General features: G+C 36.7%; 6 protein-coding genes across 6 annotated transcripts; all 6 read right to left on the bottom strand.

The window, feature by feature from the left end:
* Window positions 1-1,592: 1,592 nt before the first annotated feature.
* Window positions 1,593-2,516, bottom strand: LOC119026063 (olfactory receptor 142-like). Its single transcript, XM_037110157.1, has one exon. The coding sequence runs from the start codon at window positions 2,514-2,516 to the stop codon at window positions 1,593-1,595; it is 924 nt and encodes a 307-aa protein (XP_036966052.1).
* A 2,399-nt stretch (window positions 2,517-4,915) lies between these two features.
* LOC119026026 (olfactory receptor 142-like) lies at window positions 4,916-5,842 on the bottom strand. Its single transcript, XM_037110102.1, has one exon. The coding sequence runs from the start codon at window positions 5,840-5,842 to the stop codon at window positions 4,916-4,918; it is 927 nt and encodes a 308-aa protein (XP_036965997.1).
* Window positions 5,843-7,911: 2,069 nt separating this feature from the next.
* LOC119026048 (olfactory receptor 142-like) lies at window positions 7,912-8,847 on the bottom strand. The gene has a single exon (XM_037110136.1). It carries the CDS (start codon window positions 8,839-8,841, stop codon window positions 7,912-7,914), a length of 930 nt encoding a protein of 309 aa, XP_036966031.1. The 5' UTR covers window positions 8,842-8,847.
* Window positions 8,848-12,157: 3,310 nt separating this feature from the next.
* On the bottom strand, window positions 12,158-13,102 carry LOC119026045 (olfactory receptor 6N1-like). The gene has a single exon (XM_037110133.1). It carries the CDS (start codon window positions 13,100-13,102, stop codon window positions 12,158-12,160), a length of 945 nt encoding a protein of 314 aa, XP_036966028.1.
* A 2,697-nt stretch (window positions 13,103-15,799) lies between these two features.
* On the bottom strand, window positions 15,800-16,768 carry LOC119026042 (olfactory receptor 5K1-like). Its single transcript, XM_037110126.1, has one exon. The coding sequence runs from the start codon at window positions 16,766-16,768 to the stop codon at window positions 15,800-15,802; it is 969 nt and encodes a 322-aa protein (XP_036966021.1).
* A 6,611-nt stretch (window positions 16,769-23,379) lies between these two features.
* LOC119026034 (olfactory receptor 6N2-like) lies at window positions 23,380-24,327 on the bottom strand. Its single transcript, XM_037110122.1, has one exon. The coding sequence runs from the start codon at window positions 24,325-24,327 to the stop codon at window positions 23,380-23,382; it is 948 nt and encodes a 315-aa protein (XP_036966017.1).
* Window positions 24,328-25,277: the final 950 nt, after the last annotated feature.

The following is a 25,277-nucleotide window of genomic DNA, read 5'->3' as shown; positions in this document are numbered from 1 at the left end:
AGCTTGACAGCAGGGAATACTAAAACTGGTCATGTTTGATCTTTCTATTGATTATGATAATGTTGGGTGTTTTCTTACCTGTGTGAGACATTAGGTAGTTGGATATGGTTGACAAAAATGTGCTGCGCTTATAGTACAAAGCACCTGGGCTTGTCGTTAAGCAGCTAACCAGTAGCACAAAGCACACAGCCCCTGAGGAATAAGCAAGTACATCAGTTATGTATGTAACCCTGCTTACATTACAAAATTGAAAAATGAATCATAATTGATTCTTGGTTTCAAATGAGACATGAACCCCATTCTTTGGAAGTAAAATTTAGTTGCTACTGGGTCAGTGACAGGACCGCTGACCAAGCTGCTATATTTGATGTTTTGGGAGTGATGACGGGCTGAATTTGGTGTCAACTGTGTAGGACCCCACCAAGGCTTAAATGCCAACCCTTTGTCATTGTCTCTATCTCCTCTCACTCACACCACTTGGTTTTGGGCTGGTTGAATATTTTGCCGCCAGTAATACTAACATACACATTCCTCACTCACCCATATATTTCATTTTCTGCTGATACACTTGCTCTTCAGCCCACGCTGTTTTTAAATCATTTATTTTCTTTATATCTAATAGAATACACAATTGGTATTTTACTTTAGGTGGTCTTCCTTCCTTGTCACTTGCAATGAGCTGATGTGTGACACTGTCATTTTAGAAGAACTTTAAAAGCCCTTTCCTGCTGTTTGTTCAATATATAGGTTTAAAGTTTGTTTGTATTTTATCAAAAGAAGTGAACACGACACTCTGCATTAAGACAATAAATACAACAGCAAATTATCAATTATGCATTACACTCTGGTAAAGTTGTGTAATTAAAAATGGCAGTTCAAATTAGGTGTTAGTATCCCAAAAATGTTATGATGTGTGAAAAACACAGCACACACCAGGCCCATATTTAACATCATAACCATTTCAAAGTGCTTTGTACAAAATAAGATCTGTGAAGTTAAATATGCACTGGCTGTATTTATTTCAAAAAGTAACAGTAATATTCAGGGGCTCATTTGAAAGAGACTCATTTGTGTTCACATGTGTTAAAGTGTCCTTTTAAAGCTCCCTATACTCAGATAATATTTCCTCCAACATTTCACACAGTCATCACAGGGCAAAAACATATTGTATGTCTGTCCTGGAATGGGAGATTTTCAAGCTGAGGTGTTGCAGCCCGAGCAACAATCAGATGCCTTAATGGAAATTTAGCAATATTTCTAAGAAAAAGCATATTCATTAATAAGTCATCAATATTATATTTGAACAAAGCATTGTTTCTTATTTAACAACACTGGATTTTTAAGCATCCCGGTTTCTTTGTGTCTGATTGCAAAAAGCTACAGTATGGGATAAAATGATTAACTTATACTGAAAAACATGATTGTAATAAATATGTATAACATGTATTTGTAGTATTATAAATAAACATTACTTACACATTAAATAAATATAAAAAAATGCTATTTTTGAAAATTTGGCTGTTTTATAAATTGGTTGTCCATTGTGTTTTGAGCATTACTTTGAAAATACATACCATGTATGATGTACTAATCTAGAGATGTTTGCCACACAAAAACTGTATGATTCTGTTTTTTATTTTTGTCAGTTTAAAACCATATATGAGCGGATTGATGACTGGAGGAATGATGAGAAATTCCATTGACATAAAATTGTTGACACCTTGTGGTAACTTTTTTGAGCCAAAACGCATATACAGCAAATCGAAAAGTAAAGATGCCACAACAGTAATTAAACATAGTAAATGTGGCAGACATGTTTGCATAAACTTGCTTCTGTTCTCAGCAGAAAATTGGCATTTTTTGAGTAGATACATATAAGACCAAACAATGAATAAGACATGTAAAACATAAAAAGTATAATTAAAAGCTGGAATAATAACGTGTGCTATGGAAGCAGAACAAGACAGTTTACCAACTAAGTGATTAATACAGAAGATTTTTGGTATGTGTGAGCCACATAACCTCAATCTTAATGTTGTTATTGAGCTTAAGAAGAGTAAACAAAAAGGTACAAGCCAAGCAATAAACACAAACACACAAACTCTTTGTGTAGTCATCACAGAGCGGTACATCAGAGGTCGACATATAGCCACATATCTGTCATAGGCCATGACAGCAAGAATAGAGAAATCAACAGCGAGTGAAGAGTGCAACACAAAACCCTGCAGAAGGCATCCTGCATATGAGATGACATGAATGGTAGACAGAAGATCAGTGAGGAATTTAGGGTAAAAGCCTGCAGTCCCATAAATTGCATTGATACACAGGTTACAGAGGAAGATATACATGGGCTCATGAAGGTTTTTATCCACAACAATCGTCACAATAATGGTCAAATTTACCAGCCAAATAACACAGTAACACAGTAAAGTGAGAGCAAAGAGAGTGTGTCTGTAGTTTGTTATCCCACTTAATCCTGACAGAGTAAACATCGTTGTTTCTGAAACATTATCCATTAATTGAAGAATTTTAGACTTTAACATAGCATTCTACATTTAAACAACTATTGTAACTTTTCCTATTTCTATTTCAAACCTTACTTAAAATGACAACCAGCTCTCTGTCTGTCTACCCCAAATAAACAGCCTAAACTGAAAGTCTGAGACCAGTTTATATCCTTTCATGACAGCAACAGATAATGAGCAGATGTACATGGGAATTCAAACAAACCAAGTTAGATGGCTGGCCAAACTGCTTTGGTCTTGGCAATACACCTGACTGAATGGCAAAAATAGCTGCAGAGGGCTCTGTCTGGTGATAAGTTGCTGCAGTGGGCAGCAGAAGCTCTGTGGCACTGGTCAGCTGTGGCCGCAACTTCTTCTGGGGACTCTAATGTGTAGGTACACCCTGTCCATGGCAGGGACAGACTCAATCAAAAATGGTTACCGAACCTCAGTGTGGCTCCTCCACTGGTCCTTTAAAGGCTCATGGGGTTCAGGAAATATAGGACCAGGAGAGACAGGCTAGCTAGCTCAGGCAAGGTCAGAAGCTAACTATCCTGAGGTTAGTGGACCATGTTGAAGGTCCAAAAAGTGGGCCAAACAGAAGTGGTAGGGAATCCACAGGTTTGTGGAGACAAACAAAAAACAGTATCTGTGGCAGTTGCAGGCCTCTACCAAGCCCATGTTTGTTTATTTGTTTTATTTGGCCCATGTGAAAGGAATCCACTGGTTGCACAAAAACTGCTGAGAAAGTGAAGTGTAGAGTCCAAAACTCCCCACAGCTAACATACTAGCTTGACAGCAGGGAATACTAAAACTGGTCATGTTTGATCTTTCTGTTGATTATGATAATGTTGGGTGTTTTCTTACCTGTGTGAGACATTAGGTAGTTGGATATGGTTGACAAAAATGTGCTGTGCTTATAGTACAAAGCACCTGGGCTTGTCGTTTAGCAGCTAACCAGTAGCACAAAGCACACAGCCCCTGAGGAATAAGCAAGTACATCAGTTATGCACGTAACCCTGCTTACATCACAAAATTGAAAAACGAATCATAATTGATTCTTGGTTTCAAATGAGACACGAACCCCATTCTTTGGAAGTAAAATTTAGTTGCTACTGGGTCAGTGACAGGACCGCTGACCAGTCTGCTGTATTTGGTGTTTTGAGAGTGATGACGGGCTGAATTTGGTGTCAACTGTGTAGGACCCCACCAAGGCTTAAATGCCAACCCTTTGTCATTGTCTCTATCTCCTCTCACTCACACCACTTGGTTTTGGTCTGGTTGAATATTTTGCCGCCTGTAATACTAACATACACATTCCTCACTCACCCATACATTTCATTTTCTGCTGATATACTTGCTCTTCAGCCCACGCTGCTTTTAAATCATTTACTTTCTTTACATGTAATAGAATACACAATTGGTATTTTACTTTAGGTGGTCTTCCTTTCTTGTCACATGCAATGAGCTGATTTGTGACACTGTCATTTTAGAAGAACTCTAAATGCCCTTTCGTGTTGTTTGTTCAATATATAGGTTTAAAGTTTGTTTGTATTTTATCAAAAGAAGTGAATAAGACACTCTGCATTAAGACAATAAATACAACAGCAAATTATCAATTATGCATTACACTCTGGTAAAGTTGTGTAATTAAAAATGGCAGTTAAAATTAGGTGTTAGTATAGAATATGAACCTCGTATCCCAAAAATGTTATGATGTGTGAAAAACTCAGCACACACCAGGCCCATATTTAACATCATAACCATTTCAAAGTGCTTTGTACAAAATAACATCTGTGAAGTTGAATTTGCACTGGCTGTGTTTATTTCAAAAAGTAACAGTAATATTCAGGGGCTCATTTGAAAGAGACTCATTTGTGTTCACATGTGTTAAAGTGTCCTTTTAAAGCTCCCTATACTCAGATAATATTTCCTCCAACACTTCACACAGTCATCACAGGGCAAAAACATATTGTATGTCTGTCCTGGAATGGGAGATTTTCAAGCTGAGGTGTTGCAGCCCGAGCAACAATCAGATGCCTTAATGGAAATTTAGCAATATTTCTAATATTTCTAAGAAAAAGCATATTCATTAATACGTCATTAATATTACATTTGAACAAAGCATTGTTTCTTATTTAACAACACTGGATTTTTAAGCATCCCGGTTTCTTTGTGTCTGATTGCAAAAAGCTACAGTATGAGATAAAATGATTAACTTATACTGAAAAATATGATTGTAATAAATATGTATAACATGTATTTGTAGTATCATAAATGAACATTACTTACACATTAAATAAATATAAAAAAAAAACACTACCTTTGAAAAGTTGGCTATTTTATAAATTGGTTGTCCATTGTCTTTTGAGCATTACTTTGAAAATACATAACATGTATGACGTACTAATCTAGAGACGTTTGCCACACAAAAACTGTATGATTCTGTTTTTTACTTTTGTCAATTTAAAACCATATATGAGCGGATTGATGACTGGAGGAATGATGAGAAATTCCATTGACATAAAATTGTTGACACCTTGTGGTAACTTTTTTGAGCCAAATCGCATATACAGCAAATCGAAAAGTAAAGATGCCACAACAGTAATTAAACAAAATAAATGTGGCAGACATGTTTGCATAAACTTGCTTCTGTTCTCAGCAGAAAATTGGCATTTTTTGAGTAGATACACATAAGACCAAACAATGAATAAGATATGTAAAACATAAAAAGTATAATTAAAAGCTGGAATAATAGCGTGTGCTATGGAGGCAGAACAAGACAGTTTACCAACTAAGTGATTAATACAGTAGATTTTTGGTATGTGTGAGCCACATAACCTCAATCTTAATGTTGTTATTGAGCCTAAGAACACTAAATAAAAGGGTATAAGCCAAGCAAAAAACACAAACACACAAACTCTTTGTGTAGTCATCACAGAGTGGTACATCAGAGGTCGACATACAGCCACATATCTGTCATAGGCCATTACCACGAGGATAGAGAAGTCAGTACAGGCCGAAGAGTGCAACACAAAACCCTGCAGAAGGCATCCAGCATATGAGATGACATGAGTGGTAGACAGAAGATCAGTGAGGAATTTGGGGTAAAAGCCTGCAGTCCCATAAAGTGCATTGATACACAGATTACAGAGGAAGATGTACATGGGCTCATGAAGGTTTTTATCCACAACAATCGTCACAATAATGGTCAAATTTACCAGCCAAATAAGACAGTAACACAGTAAAGTGAGAGCAAAGAGAGTGTGTCTGTAGTTTGTTATCCCACTTAATCCTGACAGAGTAAACATCGTTGTTTCTGAAACATTATCCATCATACTGAAAATTGTTCCGTTTCCTATATAATTCTAAATCTCATTTCCAGTCAGACATAGAAGAGAACTCTACTTAAAAGGACATCCAGCTCTTGGTCAGTCCTAAGCCCAACCTGCACCACTCATGTTTGTTTATATCCTTTCAGAAACAGATAATGAGCAGATGTAAATGGGAATTCAAACAACAAAGGCAGTTGGCTAAACTGGTTAGGTGACGCCAGAGAATGCTGACCAAATGGCAAAAATCACAGTAGAGAGTTCTGGCTGGTGATCAGTCACAGATTTGGGCAGGTGCTGTGGTGCTGGACAGCTTTGATCATAACCTGGAGATGGAGACAGAAGAATCCACAGATAAATGGGGCAGGTTAAAGGTGCTGGTAGTCAGACAGGTATACATTTGGGTTCAGGTTTCCTAAAGCAGGCCAGACCTATTCACCTGGCAGCCCATTTTTTTAGTAGGCTTATTAGTCCATTTATTGATTATGTCTGCTGCTAAGCACGGTACAATACACTTATCTCATAACAAGTTTTAACCCCCTGTTCAAACAGAGGGAATTTAAGGGAATTAAACTCACAACTTACTTCTAATATTGAAAGGAGCATTATTTCTTTTCTTTTCATTATTGTAAGATAAACTGCATTGTGTTTAACATGTTTAAATTCCGAGCCAATAGGTAAGACATAGGAAATGAAATGTCGGCCCCTCAGCCCTCCTAAAAAAGGAGCTGAGTTGGACTACAGACTGGGCCACCCACTCATATCAAAAATTGCCCAAGTATATTAAATTACCAATTCTTTTTATTTTATTCTCTGTCCAAAAGATGAACAACATCTGAATGTTATGTGTGTAAATCACTTTTGTATTGTTCATTTGTGAGAAGATTGTAACCTGACGTGAAGGATGACACCTTCCTTTTCCTTCTCTGCTGCCCGTATAAACCTGTGGACAGTTTGTTTAAGTCATTTAATGCTGCTAGATCATGAATTTCTTCATGAAGGACTCAGGTCAGATTTCTCCTGACAGACCAAAAGATGTGACATTAGGCACGTTCTCGAGCGCATCGTCTCAGTGCCTCTCCTCTGTTCTAACAGAGAGCAACACTAGGTAACATTATTTTACAAATGGAGACTGGCTTCCAGCACAACACAGAAGTTCCACAGAGCCCCTTCAAAGAGGTCATAGTATGCCTGTTTGTTTTTTTTGCCTTCCTTTACTGTGCATGTTAAAGGTCTGCAAAGTTAAAAAGGCCAGAGTCCATGCCAAAGGGAGTTACTGTCTCCCACAGAAATTACTGCATCTGCACTGCCTGAGTCGCTTGGTTTGAAGTTGAGCCTTTACTTCTGTAACTTATGTGTGTCACTATGTAACAGGTGTAATATGAATATACATTTTTACTCTAACTGAAGTAGTTCCCAGTATCACAATGAACTAGCGGAGGCTTTCTGATGAAATCAGCACACTTTCAAATATTCATTCCTCTAATTTTAATCAAGTTTCATTATAGAGGAACATTTTACAATATGACAGCAAATATATTAAGTCTACAATGCACATTAAAGTAAAAAGGGTTAGGGTCAAAAAAACATGAAAAATAAAGCATCGACATGGACAACCCCCCAACTCCCACTCACTCCTGGGAAAAATTCCTGTCAGTGGTAAAAGCTGGCATTGAAGTACAGTGTTGCTTTGTTACAGCATCACTTTTGTGTCCCCCTTAGGAACTGCCACTGAAAGTTTTTTTTTTTTTTTTTTTTCACAAAACAAACCCTTTACAGTTGACATCAGATTTTCACCAGATACGCGATATATGACACCTACAAATGTACTAGTACATATGATTGTATTAAGCCGACTAAGAAGTTAAGAAGTTGAGTGATACAGTGTTCTTTGAACTTCTGTACCAAACAATTTAAGCAGATTCACAATTTAAAACATCAACTTTCCTTCCTCTAATCACCTAATACAAAATCAAAACTTAAAAACACTATTTTTGAAAATTTTGCTATTTTATAAATTGGTTGTCCATTGTCTTTTGAGCATTACTTTGAAAATACATACCATGTATGACATACTAGTCTAGAGATGTTTGCCACACAAAAAAATGTTTAATTCTGTTTTTAATTTGTGTCAAATTGAAACCATATATGAGCGGATTGATAATTGGAGGAATGATGAGAAATTCCATTGCCATAAAATTGTTGACATCTTGTGGTAACTTTTTTGAGCCAAATCGCATGTACAACAAATCAAAATATACAGATACCAGAAGAGTAATTAAACATAGTAAATGTGGCAGACATGTTTGCATAAACTTGCTTCTGTTCTCAGCAGAAAATTGGCATTTTTTGAGTAGATACATATAAGACCAAACAATGAATAAGATATGTAAAACATAAAAAGTATAATTAAAAGCTGGAATAATAACGTGTGCTATGGAGGCAGAACAAGACAGTTTACCAACTAAGTGATTAATACAGTAGATTTTTGGTATGTGTGAGCCACATAACCTCAATCTTAATGTTGTTATTGAGCTTAAGAAAACTAAATAAAAGGGTATAAGCCAGGCAAAAAACACAAACACACAAACTCTTTGTGTAGTCATCACAGAGTGGTACATCAGAGGTCGACATATAGCCACATATCTGTCATAGGCCATTACCACAAGGATAGATAAATCAGCAGTGACTGAAGAGTGCAACACAAAACCCTGCAGAAGGCATCCAGCATATGAGATGACATGAATGGTAGACAGAAGATCAATGAGGAATTTGGGGTAAAAGCCTGCAGTCCCATAAAGTCCATTTATACACAGATTACAGAGGAAGATGTACATGGGCTCATGAAGGTTTTTATCCACAACAATCGTCACAATAATGGTCAAATTTACCAGCCAAATAGCACAGTAACACAGTAAAGTGAGAGCAAAGAGAGTGTGTCTGTAGTTTGTTGTCCCACTTAATCCTGACAGAGTAAACAAAGTAACCACTGAACTATTATCCATCTTATTTAAAATAAAGGTTACTACCTTAATATCTGAAAGGACGTCTTGAGTGCTGTGCTGACAGGATACTGCATTTATAAAGGACCAGCTCTGTGTGTACCCTAGCCACCTGAGCTGGCATTCCAACATCAGCATTTATATTCTAGTCGAAGCAGCAGATAATAAGCCAGAGACCATGGGGATTTACAAGCCATCCAATCAGTGAGTTGAAAGAAGCTGGAGTTGCAGACAGCAACATATCTATCATATGCCGCCACATTCAGGATGGTCAACTCATAGGAAGCATATGAGTAAATAACACAGAGTTGAGTAAAACAAGCTGGACCTCAGATTAAATGCGTATCAGACAGGAGGTCCATGAGGAAAGTTCGGCCGAAGCCAGTGGAATCATAGATGCCCTCAGCAAAAAGTAGTATACTTTAAGTTCATTGTATTAAGTATGCTTGAGTATAAGTATAGCAGGTATACTATGGACCATGTACTTGTAGCATTCTAGAAAGTATACTAATTTAATACTTCTTCGAACTAAATTGGAACATTTTAAATTCATAAAAGTATACTTTAAGTATACTTTGTAAGATCATTTTAAGTTTACAGAAGTACACTTTCAAGTATGCGATAAGGTCACTCATCTATATACTACTAGTGTACTAAGTACCTACTTCTAGTCCACAATGTAGTTTATTAACATATACATTTATAAGAGGGGTAATACCTCAAAGCAAATATGTGTAGAAACATTTTCATTCTGCTAAATTAAATTTAAGTAAAAGACAATGACTTGACCTTATTCTGTATTTAGACAGTGTATATATATATATATATATATATATATATATATATATATATATATATATATATATATATATATATATATATATATATATATATATATATATATATAAGATCTAGCCAGAAATTCACCATTCATAATCACACACAAATAGCTTAACAGATGGGAAGTCTCTCCCAGAAAACACCCCTTCACTCACAGTGCTAACATTTTTATCATCTTTGTTAACTCGACACAATTTAACCACAGAACAAGGATATGAATTATCCTGCAACTATCTTACACATCATCTTATTCACAACCACATTCACGAACCATATTTACACCAATAAGCTTTAGTATTAAAGTATAAGTGTAAGTCTAAGCATTAATGTACTTAGTCTTAGACTATTCTTTATACTTTTCCGTATAAGCCAAGTATACTTCACTATACTTTTCTTAAGTATATTAAATATAGTATATAAAAAGTACACTTCAAGTATACTGCCTCAGTTTTAGTATAAAATAAGAATACTTGTAGTGCACTTGAATAAACTACTTTTTGCTAAGGGTGAAGCTGACAGACAAAAATGCAATGAAAATACATCCGCCGATTTCTCCCACGATATCACCAGTATTGCAACAACATTAGCAGAGACAATAATTGCAAACAGCAGGAAGCATACTGCAATTGCATGGAACAGAAATAAGACTAAAGGTTCACATACATGGTGAGGTTAAAGTGCAACACTGCAGTGTCGTTTTTCAATTCAATCACATAAAGTTGAAGAGATTCCTTAAAACTCCTTAAACAATTCTTGTAATTATCCCTTTACGCATGTTTCTGTAAATCCGAGTCTCATCTCCTCAGATCAGTACAGTGGTGATCTGAAGATGAGCTGATGTTTTCATTTCTTATGGTCATCTCTCTATACAAGCAAGGAATCTGTGTGTGTGTGTGTGTGTGTGTGTGTGTGTGTGTGTGTGTGTGTGTGTGTGTGTCTGTCTCTATGTATTTCCTACTCTGATTTTATGTTATTTTGTGATTTTAGGTCCATAGTGTTAATACAGTATGTCAAAATGAAAAAAATAACTGTACAGTTACACATGTGAGGTTGTGCTGAAAATAATGAACCAAACAAGGCAATGTAAATAGCTTTTAAGGTGAAATATAATGGTAAAATCAAAAGTAGTCAAAAATGGCCAATTATATCCCTGACATCCCAGCTTCAAACACCTCATTTGGCCATCCATTAAAAAGCTACTTAACCTCCCACTTTTCTATAGGAATACATGCTTCCTACGGGCAATGCACTAGTGTTATAAATAGAAAGAATACATCTGCTGGAGTTTTTCTTTTTTTTTTTATTTTTTATTTTTTAAATTGAGACTGCAATGATCTTTTTCAGCCACATTTTTTCATCAAATATTATACAACTTCAGCATTCATATCATCTTAAGTCAAGTATAGCATTTCATGACATAGTTAGAAATGGTATGATTATTAGTTTACTCATGCCTTTTTCTTTTGGGAGGACTAAATAACAGCCACCATTGTTCGCCGGTGAAGTCCAATAAATTCAAGACACGTACAATAGTTCCCTGCCCCCTCACTTCTGACTGTTCTGGAAGGGGGCTTCTTTGGGGCTATAGGTTATTGTAACCAGCCAGCACCCTTCTGAGGGCCTGGGCCCGGCCCAAAGAAGGTTTTCCCAAAACAAGTGAGTGACTGGCAGCGCCAATCCAGCTGACCTCGACCTATGGATGGTGCAAAGAGGAGGCAGTTTCAGTGTCATTATAACCCATTTATTTATTTTTAATAAGACTTCCCTTTCTCTCCCTGTTACACATACAGACACACACATACACATGCAACAACACCTGGCTTTCATATTGTCATTATTATTATATCCGTTTTTTGCTATTATAAACAATTTTATTTTGTTTGTTCTTTGTTGTATTTTGTCTAATTTTCTCACGTCTCTTCTGATTAAATATACACATTGTGCTGTATCTTGCTTGGAAACCTTTCTCTGTCCCTCGTTCTATTTTATGTCTCTGCCTCTGTTAGTGCTTATGTGCACAAATAAAAAAAATGAATAGAATAAACTAATATATGTATATATCTTCAATATATGAGGGTACAGTGAATTTGGTCCTAACATTGTCACAGACAATTTGGGGGAGCCTGTGAGACCTTTTATGTTATACTGAAAACTAAGATTAAATATGATCTCTACTGTCTTTAAAGGGGTGCTATGTAGTTTTATCTTTTCCATAAATGAACAAACAAACTGTTTGCAGAGGAAAATGCAAACACTGTTTGTTTAAATTCAGCAGACCCTGCCACCTTTATAGTTTCCAAGTAAAAAAGTACATTGTTTTGAACTTTAAGGTCAGTTTGTTTATTCAGTCATGAAAATAAAGAGACTTTGCTTATTGTGTTTGTTTAGCCATATTTAAAAAAACAGTCAATGAAGATCCTTTCCTTCTGATTCCTTTTCTTAGCTTTAGTGTACCATTTAACTTTTTAAAACTAACCTGTTACCACAGTCTGGGTTTAAAATTATTTCGTGATACTATTCTTATAATGTGTCTTCTAATTTCTGGTAACTTCAGCCCATACACAAGAGGATTCAGAAGTGGAGGAATGATAACAAACTCAAGTGACAAAATTATGGCTGCAAACGGATTTTCCTCTTCAATATTATACCGGCTCAGAGCAACATCACAAAATACTGTGATGGAATAAATGACAAATGAAACAACATGTGGCAGACAGCTCTGTAATACTTTCCCTTTAAATTCTGCTGAGCTTTTCCAGCAAACAATTACAATTCGCAAGTAAGTATACAGGACGTAAAAAAGTGGGAAGAAAATGGTAGATATGGTCAAAAACATACCAAAGATATTGTTCACTGCGTTTATGACACAAGACAATTTTACAACATTCCAGTTGGCACAGAAGACTTTTTGTATCTTATTGCCACATAAAGGAAGCCTGGCAGACAAAGAAATGCATACTATAACACCAGCAGTTGGAAAAACCCAAGCCCACAGTGCCAACTTTAAAGCTGCTTTGAAGTTCATCATGCTGTGATAGTGTAAAGGATGACAGACAGCAGCATATCTATCATATGCAATAATGCCAAGAATGGTCATTTCATAGCAGGCATATGAGTAAATAACATAAAGCTGAGTGAAACAAGCAGGACGTGAGAACAAATGAGTATCAGAAAGAAGATCCATGAGGAATCTGGGGAAAAAACCAGTAGAACCATACAGAGAGTTGACACATAACATAGCAATAAACATATACATGGGCTCATGTAGTGGTGTTTCTTGAGTGATCACCAGTATTATGACAAGATTAGCATAGACAATAAAGCTGTAAAGTAGGAAACAAAAAACAAAGGCTGGGTAGCGGTAGTGTCCAATGTTCACAAACATGGTGAGGTTAAAGTAAAACGAAACAGTGCTGTTTTCCATTCCACTCACAATAAATCAGAGACAAAGTAATCAGTATTTTTGTCTTTGTCAAATCAGGTCAGAAATAAGAGTTTGTATGACAACAATGTTTTGAGCATCCATGTTAAGGAAGATTTAAACAGTTTGAACAAAATATCATATCATATTTGTCACACCGACAGTAGTTTCAGTATGCTTAGCAGACTTGTGTGAGTAAAAACTGAAAGTGTGTTCTACCTTTGCCCTAGGTTAGATACACGCTATACACACCATAGATGTGCAGGTTATGGGAGATGTAAATGAGTTTTTTATGCTCTCTGACTCTGGACATGCCCTCAAACAATCATTCTCCACTCTGGAGAATTATGATGGTGACATAATCCTTTTAGGGGTCTGTCATTTTAAACTAAAAAATATACTCCATTCCAAGTGGATGCTTTAGTGTTAGAGGGTTATTGTTTGACTTTTTTATTACACCGCATGACTAATTAAACTGTTCATCAGAGTGATGGCCTTTGGGAAGAAACTCTTCTTGTGTGCTGTTCTGTCCAGAATATAGAACAGGCTGTGTCTTGGGTGTACGGGATCTGCAGCGATATGTTTCCTGCCTGTTCCCTGAGTGGGATATGTTATTCCTGAATGGAGGGCATGTTGATGCCAATGGTTTTCTCTGCAGTCCTGTCTGTCTGTAGTAGTCTGATCTTTTTGGTGGCTGATCCAAACCAGACGTTGATGAATTTGCAGAAAACAAACCATGTCTTTGTAGACTGGGAGGAGGATGTACAAGGGAGACACCAGGAGAAAGAGGAGACTAACAGCAAACTAAACCAAAGCTATGTGGCAGGCAATCCAGATCGCAACCCAGATCCACAATTGCTGCCATATGGCAAACCTCACCTATTCTGGTGGAGTGCTTTAAAAAAAACTGATTCTCCGACGCACTGACGAAAACATCCCAGTCAGTCTTGACCTTCACCAGTTTGCTATGTAATCTCAACTGCCATCTGCTCAGTCTTCACACACCTTGCAAAATGACAACACCTCCGATAACAACACCTCTATCAGAAGTTGAGCTGTTGAGTCCAACTTAGAACTTCTGGCTTGACTACTACACTCTGCAACTAGATATTGAACTTACCACAAAAACAGATCCCGGCCTGTTTGGATTGGCAGTCACAACCCCTCTACTCTAGTGCTCAACACCAGTTGTGTGCCTGCCCCCCTCCTGTTCATGGTCTATACCAACAACATTATTCCACCAAAAGAAGAGAACTCTGTTGTCAAGTGAACTGGCAAGGACTTACTAATGGATCCCTTCTTTTAGTTTATAATACCTACTTTGTCATTAAAGGTGAATGTGCTTTCTCTGTCAGGGCCTCTCAGCCTGGGGAACTCAGGCAGGCAGACACAGTGCCCTCTTTAAAAGTCTCACTTTTAGAAAAATCTGAACTAGTCTGTCTACTAGGGCTGGACGATTAATCAAACGCAACTTCAATTTTGGCTTCCCATGATCATGAAAACACTGTAATTGAAGAAAAACAATTAATGTGCCACTGAACGGCGTGCATGCAAATTACTGGGTTGCATACTAACTGGGTGTTTATTTTTATTTATTGTTTTTTCTTGCTGTTTTTATTATTATTTACATATTATTTAATATATTATTATAATCATTTTACTTTTTTACTTGTTACTAATTTATTTCTGGTTGCTTTTCTAAAGGTTATATTCAAAGTTGAGTTTTAGTGGCTCAATAAATACTTTTTTAAAATCAATGAATAATCGTGTTTATTAATCGTGATTTCAATATCAATCAAAATAATCATGATTATTATTTTTTCCATAATCGTCCAGCCCTACTGTCTACTTTAGATAAACAGAAACAATGGGAAACGATCACTGTGTGGATAACAACGACTGCACCTGTGATCTGGGAGATTTCAAGCAATTATATTTACATTTAGGGCATTTAGCAGATGTTTTTGTCCTAAGTAACTTACAGTAATTCATACATACATTATTACACTGATGGAGGTGGGGTTCATTATCTTGCCCAAGGACACTTTGACATGCAGACAAGGAGAATCGGACCAGCAACCTTCCGTAAACATGACACTGGCTCTACTTCTGAGTCACAGCTGCCCACGAAGCTTTTGCAAAATTTAAATTCATCATGTTTTTATAAGTCTCTGATAACAGCATGTGGACCAGGAATTTTAGTATTTACATGGAATGAAGAGAGATGTCAAAAGAGAGGAAAAACGTATAACAAATAAAATGTGGATAAATTAAATGTCTGACAGAGCTCTTCTTTACTTTAATCTATAGATTTTCCTCGTTTTCTATTATTTTGTATACTTCACTCTGAAAATCTGTTGACATAAAATGCTATGGTAAAGACTTCAATATCAAAACATCTAAATATCTATGTATGCATAAGACAAACCTTTTAATTTAACATAGATGATAAACACTGGTGGCCAAAGAGATTACAATTAATATGAATCTCAACTGGAAACAAACACAAACACTCCAGAACTCCAGAAACTGTGCTTTAAAGTCTATTACAACAATGATAGACAAAGTCAAACAAAATGTAAGGTGACAATTTCAGTGAGCCTTACAGCTCTGACTGTAGAGAAAGGAAGTTGATTAGGATACCAGACACTCAAACAATATTCAAGAGTTTTGTGGATTGTTTTACCCCTGTAGATTTACTCACACAGGCTTTGGTAATGTTCTACAAGATTTTTTCTTCCCCTGGGATTTTATGCTTAGTATTTCGACAATGTGTCTTCTTATTTCTGGTAATTTAAGGCCATACACAAGAGGATTCAAAAGTGGAGGAATGACAACACATTCTAGTGACAAAAAAATAGCCACAAAGGGATTTATCTCATCAAGATTTTGTCGGCTTAAGGCAGTATCACTAAACGATGTGACAACATAAATCACAAATGATATAACATGTGGAAAACAACTCTGTAATACTTTTCCCCTGACCTCTGATGAGCTTTTCCAACAAGCGACCACAATTCTCAGATATGTGTACAAGATGAAACCAAAGGGAACGACAGCTACAGCTACGGCCCCCAGCGTAGCAGCAATACTGTTTATGGCATCTGTAACACATGATAACCTGACGATATTCCAGCTGGCACAGTATACCTTCTGTATATTGTTACCACATAGAGGAAGCCTGACAGTCATATTAAGGGTTATAGTAAGATTACAGGCTGGACAGACCCAAGCAAAAAATGACAATGCAAAGACAGTTTTAGAGTTCATCTTGCTGTGATAGTGTAAAGGGTGACAAACAGCAACATATCTATCATATGCCATAATGCTCAGAATGGTCACTTCATTAGACAGATATGTGTAAATAACAAAGATCTGAGTGAAACAAGCAGGACGTGAGAACAAATGAGTATCAGACAGAAGGTCCATAAGGAATCTGGGGAAGAAACCAGTAGCACCACACAGAGAGTTGATGGATAAATATGCAATGAAAATATACATGGGCTCATGTAGTGTTCTCTCCCTTATTATTATCCACATCACGGCAAGATTTGCAGACACAATAAAGATGTAAAGCAGGAGGCAAAAAATAAAGGCTGGATAACGGAAGTGTCCAATGTTCGTGAACATGGTTAAGTTAAAGTAAAATGAGAGAGTTTTGTTTTCCATTGTCTGAATCAAAGGATCCTGTTGAAAGAAGAATTATAGGGTAAACACACAGTATTCAGTCATTATATTGAGCACATCTGAATAGATGAGATCTTTAAACAGATAAAGAACAACTGTGGATGTAGGGAAGTGTACAGGTCTTTTATGTGGTCCACCAGTTATAGATGTCATCACATTATTTTACCTCTGGAGGATTTGGAAACTTTTCCACAGTGCATGTTAAAGTTTCTGATGAAACATTTGTTCATGGACAAACTTGTTGAACATGTCATCTGGATCAGAATGTTTGGGATAATTACAAACAGAATACATGTTTATTGTCATTGTTTCTAAAACAACTGAAAACAGAACAACATGACATGTCTGCCAATGCAAGTGACAAAGGTAATGTGCTTCCTGTCCAAAGATAAAAATGTCCTCTTTGACTGGGTTATTTCATATTCATTAGGGATGTCCCAGTCAGGTTTTTTCAGCCTCCTAGTCCAAGTTATTTGATTTTGAGTATCTGCTGATACTGAGTCCCGATCTGATAATTCCATAAAAAATTTAAAAAATGAAGAAGAGTGAACAACTAGATCCAGGATGTCCATTATTTTTTATTGTATTCACCTTATTTTATCATTTAACACTTATCATAGGTTTGATTGGTAAAGGACAAAAAAGCTGGAAAACATACGGTTCCACTATGTCTCTCTTTACATTTATTTTGTCCTAGCTGACATTGCTACTTGAAAATATGTTAACCTCTTGAGCATTATAGAACTTTTTTACCATTATTTTCTTTAATATTATAGATTTTTTATGGAAACAGAATCTGTTTCATACGTCAGTGGGCCACATGACATGGAAGATATCGAAAAAACTGCAATTAATTTCTATGAATATATTTATGCTAAGTAATTTAATGATGGTCCCTCAATGAGTTTCCAGTGATTCAGCGCGAGGCTCTGGGAGTTGAGTTAACCGTCCTCCTGCTGCTGACGCCGGGCAAACCTCAGTGAAGTCACGGCTGGACCCGAATGAATATCCGCCGAATAGCCAACCATAGACTAACTTCACCCCAGTTTGATGAGTCTCCTGTTGCTGCCTTTAAATAGGATGACGAGGATTCCAGTCACTTAACTTAAACGGTGACTTGTAGAAAGCATACAAATAGCAGTAATGACAATAATAATCGTTTTCAAGATAACTCACGGTGTAGTGCTTTCACGGTGTGCAACTTAAATTCACCATTCGCCCGTGATATTAAACCTACAAAAATCAATAAGGATGCAGCAAAGTGCATATAGGGGAAACACTGACACATCAGATAACCTTCCGCAACGATTGCGGGCTCTTTGGTGGAGCTCTGCTTTGAATGAATTTCTGTTGTGACAAATGAATGGACTACTTGTGGAGTGACATGAAGACATGAATCAGAGGCACAAAAAACGTTGACAGCGGTGGCCGGTCATGTCACTGGTTGTGTTTACTAATACCCGACCCGAGCCTTGCACACACACATTTTTCCCATTGGTTTTGAAATATAATAGATCTGATAAAAAATAATGAGAATAAATATACATATATTTGATCCCTGATTGGGATGTAACGTCCAATTCTGATCGAGTCTGAAACCACGTGATCGGCCCAAATTTCTGATGACGTGATCAGATCGGGACATCTCTAGTAGGAATACAAAACAGGTTTGATTTGTGTGACTGTGGCAGAACCTGAAGCAGAAGGTGACAAGGTAGAAACTTGGAACAAGCCTTTTAAAAGTGGCCTGATTGCAGGTGCAGTTATCATTCCTCATCATTGGAGGAGAGAGTTCCAAAGCTCTTCATGGGATTTTGGGGAACCAACTGATGAGTGTCAGCCCCTTAACCTCTCTTCAGGTGGTGAATATACACTCCTCACATATTTAGAGGTTGCTCCTTCTGAGGTTGAGTCAAGTGACAAAATGGTTGGACCTTTTGGATGCGGGGGCCGCAGAGTCTCCACTGTGATTAGTTAGTTTGGTTTAGTTTGAGAATGGTGATTTCTCCCACAAGCCCTGGTCAATGCTATTGAGGGCTGTTAAAAGCACTGACAACATTGAAGAAAAGGCTGAAGAAAAAGACACAAAAACAGGGTTAACACTAGCTGGCATGTGCCGTCTTATAGCTCGTATCACAGTGCCATAGACTGGCAGGTGAAAATATCAATGGCCAAAATGTCCAGTGGGAACTATGCAAATTGAACAAATAATTAACAGCATATACAAACTCATATAGTGCTGCTGATAATATGTGGCCAAGACAACTTCAATATAGACTTATATTACACAAAAGCTTAGTTTTTGCTTCCACTGTTAAGGTTGAGAGATTGCCAGCAAGACCACAGAAATGTGTCAAGCTCCTGCTTCTCCAGAGATGGAAGATGCGACAACAGCCAAAAAAATGACTTGACATGATTTTTCAGATCAGCCTTGCAGGACAAGCTGAACAGCAATTTGGCAACAGATGACTTGTTGGCGGACTGCGCCTCTCATCAGTGTCACACTTGGCCTTGGTAATTTGTGCACACAGCCCTGCTCCACAGGAACACAATGCGCACCATTTGGTAGATGCAATAGCCAAAATGTTCTCTACTATTTGTAACAGGGCAAGTACAAATCACAGCGCATCATAGCATTTGTGTGTTTAATTGATGTTTAAATCTACACTATATATGTCTATAATCTATAGTTGTTCTGTATGGCCTTATTGGCCATTGGCTTAGACTCTGCTCAGAAGCCCTACATACAGTTCTGTTGCACATAATTGAGGAGGATTATTGTGGTTGCACTTATAAAGGAGCCAGATTAATGATGACTGATATTAAGAATGAATACTAACAATGAATGGCTATACTAGATTGTATTAGAGTTTAATAGAACTTTGATTTAACATATTGATTTCCGGTTTCAGTGTGTAAGTAAGAATGAAGTCATACTGACTCCATAGCCTGTTTGTGTTCATTATCTCTTGGATTGGCTCTAGAGTGATCTTGTTTCATTAATTGCTCTCAGAGGAGAGTGGAGCAAATGACCTTTTGACCACTCGTTTCATAATTACTACATGTTCTCTATGTAACATATTTATGTATGTTATTTAAGTGAAGCTCATTTAAAGCCTCTAGTGTCATCAGGTAAAGTAAATAAGAGCAACAATACTGTTAGATTGCAAATTATGATCTTACAAATAGGTTAGACTGTCCTCTCTCTACTCATGTTGAGCCTCAAACCACTTGTTAAGCATCATCCCATGAGGCCAACTTACATTGACCATTAGATCATAATTAGGTGGCTGTAGCCAGTCCTATTCCCTCAAGCCAGTTGTTTTCCACTGAGGCCCACCAGGGAGGTTACACTAATGATTCCCATTACAGTCCCATTACAAAAAAAAAGCAAACAAAAAAGCAAGATAGTCTGACTGGTAATTACATCATTTGTATTTCATCATTGTGACTGTTAATTGCTGTCCATTTATCCCTCTGAGGCACAAGTTACACAACCACAAATCTAAACAGTAACACTGTCATTGGTTTAGGATGCATGTGTGACCTTTTAAACTTTTATTTGGTTAATTTAACCAAATAGTTATGTCGAAAGGTCCCCAAAGACAAAAGTTAAATTCAGTTTCTAAAATAATAAAAATGAAATTGTAGATGTAGTTGAATTTTCTGTCTTCCCTTGTAAATCATAGATACGGTATGTAACTGTAAGGATGGATAATCGTAACAAGGAATTGCTGTATATTTACGGTGGATTTACAACAGTATTCTACTGTATTTTGTAATAACTATAAAATACTGTTAAACATTCATGCTTCCATGTAAATTAAAAGTTAATGCTCAGTTAACAATAAGAAACTGTAATTTAACAGCATAAAACAGTATTTTCTGTCAGGCAGTGGAGACATGTGCTAACATCCTTTCTTAAGTCCAGTCATTATCCATCAGCATCTTACTGATGATTGCAGGCTCATGTCTCTATTTTGATGATAGCACTTCTTTACTGATCAAACTCCTCAAACTACTAATTTTCGAGTGACAATATGTAACTTAACTGACTATTCCTGAACTTTACTTTGGAGAGCACAGCTCCGGCCTATTATTCCAGCTAGAGAAGTCCATGTGGAGTTCAACAGAGCAGGTGAAGTAAAGTTATGCTTCTCTCCCAAAGTCCAGTGTTTCATCTGCACGATTATTGAACTGTTGACATTTCAGATGTTTCATTAATTCGGGTTGCTAAATAGGGCTGAGTAAAGCAAACTCTGTAGCTAGCTTGAGCTCAGTGAGCCATAGGTGTTGCTGACCTTCATCAAGTTTTTTTTATTGTAAAATGTATGTGTCAGTATCTTATCATTAATTCAACTTAATTACTTAATTAACTTCATTGCATACTAGTTTTCCAGAGGTAACTCTCCCTAAACTATAACTAACCACCCCTCTCCTTTCTGTCTCTTGCTTTTCTCTTCTTTGCACTTTTCATCCTGTCTTTAACCATTTTCTCTCTCCCTTGAACAGTTTATTGCTCTGGCCTATTTCTCTCCCCTCATTTATTTATTCACAGGCACTCGTCATCGGTGACTGAGGAGACCAGCCAAACATCGCTGTCAAGTACTAACTGTTCGTTCTTTTTTTCTCCACATCAACTGTTATTGTTCCTGTGCAAAAGACTTGTTTTCACTCTAGACTGTTACATTGTTCTAGATGGTAATTGAATGCAGTGTTACAGTGTTCTCGATGCTATTTCAATTCAGTGTCTGATGTTATGCACATGAGTTCAGTAACGCCTGTCAGTAATGACTGTATTGGAGACAGTTTCTTCCAGTAATGGAAATGCAATACCTTTTCATTTTTGTAAAACAAATGTTCTCAATGTTACTAATCTTACAATGTCTGCTGTACAAATGAGCGCTTTGTAATAAACTACAGCAATGTTATGGAATTTATATTCTCTTGTGTTCTCAAACCTATTACTTAAAGGTCTGCATCTGATTTGTATTCAAGGTCAGAGGTTAGGAATGATTGGCAATAACAACAAAATGTAATCAATTCAGTTATGATTATGTCTCTTCATTGAACCGGCATGCATAGATACCCTATGGTAATGATAGAAACTGAGGCAGACACAGCTCAGACAGTTTGGTGGATGTTATTAAGTTAAATAAGTTCTTGAGTGAAATTTGTTATCAGTTGAATAAGTTGAAGTTGAATAATCTCTAAGCACTAAAAGGCAAGACATTAGTGTGTTTATTGTAGGACTTTTGGATGTTAAGTGGCTGTCGGGATGAATGTGGTAGCCTAGGGCTGGGTATTTGAGAAGCCCTGCATACTTTGTTTTTGAATTGGTGAGGATAAATGCAAATGCAAAAATAACAGATTTTATAACACACTGGCATATAATGTAAAATTACCATAAACCACAGTTCTCCAACTGTACTGCACTGTGATCCAAAATACGGCAATATACTGTTATATAAATTACGGTAGATGTGCTGTAAAATTACCATAACCCAGTTATCCTACCATCATGTACATAAATTACAGTAGATAAGCTGTAAAATAACCACAACACCCACAATTATTCTACAGTCACATACTGTAATCCAAAAAACAGTAATAAACTGTAAAAATAAATAACAGTAGTTGCATTACAAAATAACAGTAAAATACTGGCATCCCTGCTGCCAGTATTTTACTGTTTTTTTTACAGGGAAATTCTTTACATTGTACGCAATCCAATGCAAAACTCTGATGCGTAATAATGTGAAATATCTGTTAACCCTGTGCCAGTAAGACACTGAGTGAATTATGTGGTCATTTTTGAGACCACAATAGGTGGTAGTGTTGTATAGGACTGCATTATACTGTGTTCCAGTTATTTTGTCCAAGGAGGCAACAGGACTAAACAGAATATCTTGTTGACTTCCAGTTACAGCTACTGCTGAGAGAGACAATAACAATGTAATATCCACTGATCTACTGATATCATCATAATATTATAACCGTTATAAATTTTATCATACATCATTTTTAACAAACATTTATTTTGTTGTAGGTTACGGGTGGTTGAAGCTTATCACAAACCGACACAGAGAACACAGGTAGCTAGCACTGAGTCAGCGGAAACAACAAACACACAGCTCCTCTGTGCAAACAATCAAAGTCTGAGAATGAAATCCAAGGAGAGTCAATCTGTCAGCCTGCTCTTACATGGTTGCTACACAACAAAGATAGAAACAGCTCCAGCCTCAAAAGCTTAAAAATTAAAAAAAAAAATTAAAATCATGAAAACAAATTGGCCTTAAATGTCTTTAGTTTTTTAAAAACATACATAAACACTTCCATCAGAAGGCTAGAATAAACTGGCTGTCTGGAGGATTCACACAGATTAACACTCCATCCCAAATTCAACATTTTCTTCTTGACCCCATGTAGTAAACTTGTGCTGTTAAATTGTACTTCAAGTTCTCACAGTCATGTATTGCTTCATACAATCAACATCTGAAACCTGTCTGTGGGATAGTAAAATGACTTACTCTGTACACAGGCCATAGATCAGTATAGTGATTTCTGACAGAACAGAACCCCAATTTTATAAATCAAACCCTCAGCCCCAGTGTAAATGTCTGACCTGCCTTCATAAACAAAGTCACCAATTTATATCGAATTTTACTGAGGATCAGTCCATAGATAATAGGGTTTAGAATAGGGGGCATCATGAGAAACTGTATGGCCATGAAGTTCCTTAAATTCTGTGGAACGGCCGCTGATCCATACCTCGAGTACATAGTGTCAAAAAGCAAAGCAGCTGTAACATTCAACAAACACAATAAATGTGGTACACATGTCTGTGTAAACTTTTTCCTGCCTTCTTTTGACTTCATGGCTGAGTTCACGAGCCGTACGTAAGTGCACACAATGAAAAGAACATGCGCACAATAGAAGGCAATAATAATCAATCCAACAACACTGTTTGCTGCCGTTGAACTGCAAGCAAGTTTCACAATCGACCAGTTCTCACAATAGAGTTTCTGTATGTGGGAGCCACACAGTTTCAATTTGGATGTCAGAGTTAGAACTGCGATCTCACAGCCAATTGGAACGAGCCATGCCAAACTGATTAACACAGCAATCCTCCGCACAGACATTATAGAGTGATACACCAGGGGTCGACATATAGCCACATATCTGTCATAAGCCATAAGAGCCAGAATAGAGAAATCAGTAGTTGCATAAGTGTATATAACAAAGACCTGCAGAAAGCATCCTACATATGAAATTACATGAACATCAGACAGAAGATCAAAAGCAAATTTAGGGTAAAAGGCTGCAGTCCCATAAAGTCCATTGATGCACAGGTTACACAAAAAAATGTACATGGGTTCATGTAGATTCTGATCCAGTATTATGGTTAAAACGAGAGACACATTTACGACCACAATTAGACAATAACATAATAAAGTGAGAGAGAAAAGAATGAATCTGTAGTTCACAGTTGCACTGAAGCCTGAAAGTGAAAACACAAGTATAGAGGATGTGTTACTCATTCTGCAATAATATTTTTTTTTAAAAACTCAAACCTGTCAATGTTGCTACCAGTATCTACCAGACATGATTCAGTGCTGTGAAATGGTTCAAGTGTTCATTGTTAGACAGAAACACATCTTCTATATGTCTCTCACTGTAAGGTAGCCAGTGTGTTTGTGTTAATTCAGTTGTGGATTTATGACGGTGAGACACCTCTGCACTGATGCAGGTGTGTCATTGGTTGGCAGCTGAAAAAAAAAAACCCATACATTTACATTGTTGAAATACCAACTTGCATGATAGCCAATGTGGCAATGTGTGCAGCTGCTTGTGGTAAAACCAGTAAAATCCTTACAAAGCTGGAGTTTTTAAGCAGTTTTAACAGTATATCGCGTATGAGGAATGGAAACATGGAACAGTCAACAAATATGCCATTGAATGCAAAAGCAAAACAAAAAACAAAACATAAATGTAGTCATTCATTAATTTATAAAAAGTGATTTAAATTGGCTTTTGCTTTTATGATTATTTACCTTTGTCAATAGTTCTCATCTTTGTTTTTCTATTTCATTGTCTTGAAATGCTCTTTATCTTCCTTCTTGCAACCTCAGATACTCAGATGCATCTTTAATTGTTGTTACTAGTTCTAGTTTAATTCATAAAGGTGATAGAGCCTTTTCAGTGCGCTCCAAGTCTTTGGGATGACCCGCATGCAGAGAGCACGTCTCCCAAATACATTAATAAATACACTTTTTCAAAACAAAGTTAGTAAAAAAAAAAGAAGGGGCAAAGATAAATACAGAAGCTAATTAAACCAGAATCATCAATTTATACCATGTTTTATGAATTAAAGCAACATTATATATATAAATTGGCATTTTGCCAGTTTATGTATTATCTATGTCTTTAAGCTTATCTATTATCGCTTATCTCTTGGTGCAGTCCTTCTGTTTATATCATGTACCTTCTG

Source organism: Acanthopagrus latus, chromosome 9 (assembly GCF_904848185.1).
Source record: "Acanthopagrus latus isolate v.2019 chromosome 9, fAcaLat1.1, whole genome shotgun sequence".
NCBI classification, from domain to species: Eukaryota; Metazoa; Chordata; class Actinopteri; order Spariformes; family Sparidae; genus Acanthopagrus; species Acanthopagrus latus.
This window is presented reverse-complemented; position numbering and strand designations above follow the sequence as displayed.